At 35.0% G+C, this 8,663-nt stretch overlaps 1 protein-coding gene across 1 annotated transcript; it reads right to left on the minus strand.

The window, feature by feature from the left end:
* Positions 1 to 2,739: 2,739 nt before the first annotated feature.
* LOC113497623 lies at positions 2,740 to 6,811 on the minus strand. Its single transcript, XM_026877220.1, has 3 exons — positions 5,844 to 6,811; positions 4,873 to 5,656; positions 2,740 to 4,525 (listed from the first exon to the last, which is right to left on the minus strand). Exons 1-3 carry the CDS (start codon positions 5,870 to 5,872, stop codon positions 4,427 to 4,429), a joined length of 912 nt encoding a protein of 303 aa, XP_026733021.1. The 5' UTR covers positions 5,873 to 6,811; the 3' UTR covers positions 2,740 to 4,426.
* Between the last annotated feature and the right edge of the window lie 1,852 nt (positions 6,812 to 8,663).

Below are 8,663 nucleotides of genomic sequence, written 5' to 3' on the forward strand. Positions count from 1 at the left end.
CTACGCAAAAAAAAACCCGCACTTATTAGGAAGTTGTAGCAAATCTCTTTAAAACCTTTACATGCTTTTAGTCGGACAAATAAATAAAAATAAACAGAAGCAAGTAGTCTTGGGCGATTTGTTTTGACTTCATCTGCGAACTTTTGATAGATACTGTGACGTTGACGTTTTGTACAGTGTTGCTATTGACAGGTATTGTAAATGTTTTCGTCATAGCGTAAAACCGAGGCGAGGTTACTATGTAAAATAAGAAAATAGCCGGGGTATTTTAATCTCCATCAATTTAAATGAAACCCAACAAATAAAAGGCTAGTAAATATAAATATTTAAAAACAGTATCACCAGTAAAAGTAAATAAGGTGAGGTCAATAAAATAAACAATTTATTTCATTTTCTTCAGGGGACTTTCACAGACAACTCCATACCTGATGATATCAGGTATGCATGGATACTTAGGTACCTTTAATGGCGATTGTATCTACCCCTTAAAAAAAATCTAAATCTTCTCATTTCAAAACTATGTTAAACTCAACATTGAATGCGTTATATGTAAGACAACATTGAATGTGTTTGCACTCGTCAGGCTCTTCAAACAAATATTGTAAATGTTTAGTATGGAGCTGTAGCTAACACATGGGCTACTTTTATCCGACTTTGTTAAAGGAGGGTTATATTATGGGCTATTTTTGTAACCATCGAAACCGCTCTTTAGTTTTATTACAAAGAATTAACGTGAATCTGTTTTCGTCTGTTCTATTTTAGAAATTAACAACAATTAATTTCAACTTTATATTTCAAATTATCGACCCCATTTCATTTATAAAGAAGAAACTTTATTCTGTTTCACATTCGATGATTATGTTACCCGAGCAATTCCGCAGTATGAAAATAAAGGACCCCAGTGGGTGTTGGGAAAAGGTTAAAGGTGAAACAAGTACGTGGGTGGTAGCTCTAACCAAATTCTTCGCTATTCGCTGTATTTATTTTACTAGTCAAGTCAATAAAAGCTCTGTTCAACGAAAAATGTTTATCTACCTAATTCAATAATGTATTTAGTATTTTCTATTTTTTATCAAGCTAACTTTTGTTGCTGTACTAGCATATTATGTAGGTAGATACGTACTTATTGGAAAAAAGTATGTATAATTATTGATTTAAAAAACGTAAATTTGCCAACCTCGAGGAATTTCATAAACATTTATTATGTTTCCCGTTCATATGTAGGTACCTAATTAGATATTATTAATTCACACATCTACTTATCTTAAAAAAATGTTTTTCACTACAATAGATACCTGTACCTACTCGGATGAGTTTATGTTTAATATGTTCCTTCCCTGGGCACCCACCATGTACCTAATTCGGTATATTATATCTAAATAAGTAAACATTTTAAAAAGTTTCCAATTTATTGAGTTTTTGTAGGTATCAAAATGATCGTCCTTTACACCCACTAAAATATCTTTAGAAAACTGAAGATAATCAGCAACAAAAATACTCGTATATTTGGACTTTATTAACTGCAATTTATTAGAATATTCATATTACATGTTGTTGCAGTATAAAATCGCTTTTCGTGGAAGTGAAATTCGTATTCGTTAGTTTCGATATCAAGTATCTTTACATGAAGTTTTGCTAACAATCCTATCCTTCTTGGAAGCGTAGTGTAATTCCAACAATTGTTTGTTCTAGTGGTTGAACTATGGCTGTATTAACATACCAACGCTACTATTCTCCATCACAGCAACGCTCTATTTCTAAGACTTAACCTAAAATATTTACGTAAACCTATAGTCATGTCTACGTCTAGGTTTAGTAAACAGCTTTGTCTGATATAGCCTAATAGCTTAATTTATTCCTTTTAAATTTATTTTTCTGCTCTCTCCAAGTCTAATTTTTGTCCTATTCTGCAAAGGTATAGAAAAAGAAGACCTGGGATCATGCCGCTACGACTTAAAGGAATATAATTGTAGGTGTTTTAGAGCGCTGTCGCTCTATGCCGTGTACTGCATTTTCACATAATAATATTAGGTACTCTAAGACGCGGTGGTACACCCTCTTTTTCTATTTAGTAATGAAAATTAAGTACTTTTTAACGAAAATAGCCCTAGAACCAGATTACATTGCGTAGAGAGTATTTACGACTGTCTGTTGTTAATGTGGTCCTGAATCTTACTATCCTTACGATCGAACTTATTTATCATTTCACCTTTCTTTCTGTTCGCTTCAATTAATTCTACAAAATCAGAAGGCCTTTTCCTTCTTTCTCATAAATAATAGTTAAATAAAAAAAAAGAAGAAGATTGGAACCACACTTTTCGGCTTGAATAAATCTTATGTTTCATTCATATTGGAATTATGATCCTATTTAGAATATATGTGTGGATCATGGTAACATAAATATTTCATTGACTACTGGCTTACTACAACTATTTATTTTTCGATTATTTCATTGAACTATTGATTGAAGATGCGCTCATTGATTTTAGGGAGTTTGCTGTGCCAGTTATCATTTAGGAGAAGGCAATCAGATCAGGGCGCTCTTTATTCTTACAGATTTTGATATATATTTAAGAGCTCGATATAGACTATCGATACAAGAGCGTATGAAATGACTCAGATACCATGAGATATACAAAAATTGAGAATAGTTTTTTTTTAACTTAATTAACTTCAGCTCTTAGGGAATTATTTTTTTTAGCCTTAAAGGTTGGTGTAATGAAATAAAACGATAAAAGATGCTCGTACATTTTACGTAATGATTTAATTTTTTTTCTTGTTTATATTGATACAATTTTCATAGCTCGCTAAGGTTCGGATTTGTATCCATAGGTACATTTTCAGTTACAAGTAGGCAATAATTAAAAAAATACCTATATCTATTAAAATTCGGTAATGCCTATATAAAATACAAATACACAGATAGCCATATAGGTATCTACAGATAATATTCTGAGCAACACTTTGCAAAACGGTATCTAAACACCTGTTTGGACAAGTTATTAAATACATGTATGAAATTAATTTTCTCTAGTGACAGGTATGTACAAATTGTAAGGCTTGAACTATTGTAAAACATTGCAATATGTAAAACTACGGCGGAAATTGAACAGAATACTTGTATCGTGAACCCTAACTGAGTGTAATTTACAACGTTATATTACTTTTAATGTTAAACATCGACTAGTAATACTTTACAGGTTTACATAATTATCACTAATTTAAAGGATCGTGTAGTTTTAACGTAAGAAATTATTTTGAATTTACTTTAAACAGATATGTAGTTTCGAAGGATACTTTACTTATTAAATCTTAAATGGTGATTTGATGACAAGGTTGGATGTTAGAAAAAGTGGGTACAAAATTGTTTGTTTAAAAGCATAATTTACAATAACAAGAGCAAATAGAAAAGGGTCAACAAATGAAAGCAATTGTTTTCGTTCCTTCAAAGATCTCATAGATCAGCATTTTAAAACTTTAGTTAAGAAGCAGTAAAGCTTAAAATATCACGCAATCCTCTATGTTTTGAGAGAATCTTAACCCTTACAGATAAATAGATATACTATATGTACTTTGCTATGCAAAAAGTTTGTTTATGGTATTGTCTGCGTAGACCGTAACAAGTTTAACTTAAAATATTGAGTTAGCACCCGAGAGAAAATACAATGTTTACCTGATAGGCCGATAACGCATGGGAATTTAATACAGTTTATAAAATACTACATACAAACAATTTATAATGCTTAATCTAAATTAATATACAATTAATAGATACTTATAGCGAAGAAAAATTGTTGCGAACTCTGTCGGCGTGATGATTTTAATATTCGGTAGAAGAAGCAATGAGATTCTCCTGCAGTGATTCACACAAAACGAAAACAGTTTCTTCTTTCTTATGTTTAAGATTTTTGATGTATTGACTTCTATCTAAATAATTATAAGTCTTAGACAATCAGTACCTACACGTATTTACAAATTGCACTCATTGTGCGACATAGCTGCCAAATGAAGGAGCAACCTTTATACTATTACATATATTATCATGCATTATTCAGTCATCGACTCATTTGTTACATGGATTATAGTCACATTTTGTACCATCATTTACACCCGTACTCCGCAACACGCTTAACATATCTACGACTAGTTCTGTACCGAAAGTATTCTTAGAGATCAATAGAGATAGAAAAGGATCTTCTAAACTTTTTTTTTGTATTATAATCATTGACACAAAATTACTTATTATTCGAAGTGGACGACGAAATTTATGAAATGGATACATCATACGCGTGACAAATGGAATATATTTTTTTTGTTGTTTTGTTTGCCCCTTAACGCGACCTTTTCATACCGTCGCCGCTGCGTTACTATTTAGTCTACTTATTACTCAGTCTCATATTTGTTGGCGATAATCAGATGTATCTGTTTAGGTTGCGATGCGGTGTTTGAGGCCTCGGAGTTCCACGACGAGATCGGAGTCATCAGCGACGAAACGTTTTTCAATTCTCCGTCCTTTTGCGGGGTCCTGATGACAAAGAAACGGAAATTAGTAAGTCTTTTTATTTAGTTATTTATTAACAAGTGGAAATTATTTAGTTGCGTCGCGTTAAGCTATCTGTTAGGAGGTGAGCGCTTACACCCCTACGGGCGTCGATTGACCCGGCCTCTGAGCCCACTGTGTCACCCGCCGCCCCCGACCCGGCCTTGCTATTTTTAGACTTCGGAGCTTCCAGTCTTAGTACGTTTCAAACAATGAAACATTAAATTTTAAGACTTATATTTTTTACGAAACAAAGATAATTTTAATCGTAATTCCAAGAAAAGCGCAATTCGTGAATTACTATTATTTTTAGTATTGAATATTTAACTTACTTGTAAGTTGGACTTTGCCGACTTGTTTGCGAAGTATTGTACAATGGTATCATAGAAAGCATTGTTCCTTTTAATTTGGCTCTTCTGATGTCCGCGATTAAGAGGGTTTTGTGCAGGTCGGGGCATCACGACTTCCTTGTCACCTTCTTTTATTTCAGTGGTTGTTTCTGGGGCTGCGGTCGTTAATTCTATTCCGCTCCTTTTATTTCCGTTCCAGTTGATAAAGCCATCATCTGAAGCATAGTCGTCGTCCTCGATCCTGGGCACGGTCTTAGGCACGTGGTATAGAGGCTTCCCGGCTAAGGCCTTCAGTTCGCGAACGTCCTCGTCCTCGGCGTCGCGCTCCTCGTAATCAACAGGCGGGAAGGCTGCGCGGGCATTCTCGCGCCGCCTCTGTGCGTCTTGAGCCATTTGCGTAAGGATTAAATTGTCGAGGAATGCTGCACTGACGTCATCGACGTCGTTGGATTGCCAGCGGGGCGTGGTGTCGCTCTCGAACCAGGTCTCTTGTCCGATAGGGAGAGCCGCCAGCCTCTCTTCCTGCCTCTTAGGAGCTTCGTTGGCAACGAAGTGGCCATAGGGATCATAGAAATACGGGTACGGAACTTGAGCGTGCATTTCAGGCACGGTGATCGCCGGGGCATCATAAAAATATTGTACTTTAGGCGCATAATAATATTCTTCATCTGGGTACTCCCGAGATGTTTGTGGGTACATAGGCCATCCCTGCATCGGGTAAGCCTTTGCTTGAGCTACCAAGTAGCCAAGCAAGACTGATAACAGCCTAAAACAATGAAATAATTTAATTAATTAATTTAACATTTCAATTTCCAAAATTGGTATAATTTGCGAGTGGCAATTATGAATAAATTACACTGTTTCCGAATGATTAAAAAAAGGGTATATTTCTCTGAAAACCTAAATGTTTCCTATTTACTTGCTGTTTTATTTAAATTATATATTTAACTCACCTTAGGCTCGAAAGACGAATGTTGCACATGATTCACAGTTCGATGTTACTCTAGGCACGATCGAGACACGACTACAAGTAGGAGGGGAGGGCCGGCCAGCTTTATAAGCAGGTCGCCCACGCGCGCCGCCCACACGTTCTCAATGAAACAGCACCCCCTGCGCTCCCAACCCCAACCAGCCGGTCTCCTCCTAGCTACCCTCAACCCGCGGCATTCTGGTATCGATCGCGCCCACAGATTATTCATCTTGCAAAACTACGACACTGTTTTTATTCTCCGCAAACTGATGACAATTGACGAGCGATTATTTCATAACATTTTCGAAAGCTCGTCTAGCCTGTTATCAAAAAGGTTGTATTGATTTTTATTCAGGAATATGGAACAGACATAATAGTCGCCGAGGGTGGCATTTGCCTACCGGTGGGACGTACGACAGTTGCCTATACGTGGATAATGCGGCGCGTGTAGCTCTACAGACATATTCTATAGAAGCTCTGGTTTAAATTTAGAATAGGTCCTCTAAGGACGTACTCAGAATATGTAATATAACATTAAGAGTTCGGAGACTGGGTTCTTCTTGCCGACGCTTCCAACTTAATCCTTTGAAACGTAATTCTTAACCGATCTCGATGTTACTTCAGACGAAATTGGGAGCCTACCTGAAATTGTTTTCAGTTTCAATTTGTCAAAGAAAAGTTACGGTCCTTGTAGGCGAGTACTAATGTACTCGTCTAAAGTACCTTCGAGATACTCCGAAACATCTTTATCTGAGAAAATCGTGTTAAGTAAAATGAATGAAAATACGGTTAACCTTTCTTCAATGTGATGTTCGCATCGCGTAGTACAGACATGGCAATTAATTTGCAGGCTTCAGCGGTAGTTAAACTCCATTTAAGTGCTCTGCAGTCCGAAGCTCGTGTGGGACGTAGGTGGCTACGTCATGTCTATCTTTGTAGTATTAATGCTGTGACATTTAGCGTCACAGAAAGCGAGGCGAATTCATTCACATACATTGATGCACTTAGTATTCTAGTATGTATGAGCGAGCAATTTTCAGTCATTGGGAAAAGAGCTTAAAATATTTTTATTAAAAAATAAAGGAATAGTTACTGAGAAAAGCTATTTCAGGGTTTTTGTGTATTGTTATAAAATGATTCCCATTTTTAATATACATCTGTTAAGGTTTTAAGAGAAACACTTTCAGTAATAATATTTATTTTAATTAACTTTACTCAGTGATAGAGAATGGAAACCTTCATCTGAACCTACCTTTAGAGTGCAACGCTATGTGCTTATAAAGCAAGATTTCAATAAATTCAATCTTAGGAATGAAAGTGGAATGTCGTAATTGATTCCAACTGGTGAGGATTACTGAGAAAAATAGCAATACTAGGGCGGACTTTTTTTATTTTAACGCTCATATAAAAGAAAATTTGTATTTGCAATTTTTTAACTACACAATTACAAATGCATATTCGTGAAAATTGATCTCTTTGTGCAATTTTGTACAGTTAAGGTATCAAGTAAGTAAGTTATTAATAAGATATAACGTAATATATCAATTAAATGCATACGCAGATTTCGTGAATAAAAAAGATATAAAAAATCTTTTTTTGTGTGATGTTTTAAATTAGTGATTGTTTGGTAGTAAAAAAGCTTTAATTCATACCAACATGCAAGCCTTAATTTAAATACACCTTAGAAACTATTTTTCTTTAGAAAACCGTCGACTAAGCAGACACATAGAGACACAGTTGTTTCAAACGTAGGCAGCGCGTAGGCGTTGGCAAAGAAACTCTCGAAAATGTACTTTAGAATGTGGAAATAATGTCGCATTTTGTAAAATACTTTTTCTTCTTATTGTAGCTTTGTTGTATTTCTTAGGTGGCAGTTACAGAAAATAAAAAATTGTATAAAATTTCTTTAGCTCTAGAATTCTACCCACACTGCCTACACATGAATTATGTGTAATGTATACCTATATTTTATTAATGAGACCCTGAAATCTAGTCTGATTTTCGTTGAGAATATCTAGAATTTCATATTTTTTGTGGCGGTTAATTTAGTTAGGTGTGAGTACCTATGCCACAATAATTATAACATGTTTGAACTACAGGATATTTAGTCGAAATGTGAAAACCTTTAGAAGTTGGACTTACGACACTGAGAATTCAGTTTCCAAAGTCGAAAATAACTTGCAAACAAAACTGGTCATCCATCAATTTTATGAGCGTATCAACCGATGCTTCTCCTTGATATTTATTCTAAGTGGTTATATCGGCTTATAGGGTTGAAGACATAAAGGGCCTACACACGGACAGTTTTTACACTTTTGTACGGAACCCTAGAAAAGTGTTTTACGCTTAGGAATTTCCCGAGGCAATTCATGTAACTAGGACAATGAAAATCACATCTATAAATAGACGCCTTCATCTAGGGCCAACGATGATTATTGACGTCTAGTGTAGGAAGCTCTTCTTTATAGGATAATAATTAAGAAATGCTATGTACGAAACACTTTCCCTAAGAGTAAGCTTAAACAATTTTTGTCTTAAAAATATAAATTTCGGGTTTGAAAATACGGAGCCTTCATTCAAAATTTACTCATCATTCATTCTTAATATTACCCAGCAACTAAGCCGGCTTAATTAAATGGTCAGAAAAAGTGAGTTGCTTTAAGTTATGGTAAAAGAAAGAGAAATAATTAATTACTTATACAAATGTTAAAAGTAAAATCGTGCCGGGATTGTTGTTGCTGTGAGTGGATTTTATGGGTAAGATTTTTGGGATGAATATGCAAGTCATTTGAAAGAAATCCTT

Source organism: Trichoplusia ni, chromosome 9 (assembly GCF_003590095.1).
Source record: "Trichoplusia ni isolate ovarian cell line Hi5 chromosome 9, tn1, whole genome shotgun sequence".
NCBI classification, from domain to species: Eukaryota; Metazoa; Arthropoda; class Insecta; order Lepidoptera; family Noctuidae; genus Trichoplusia; species Trichoplusia ni.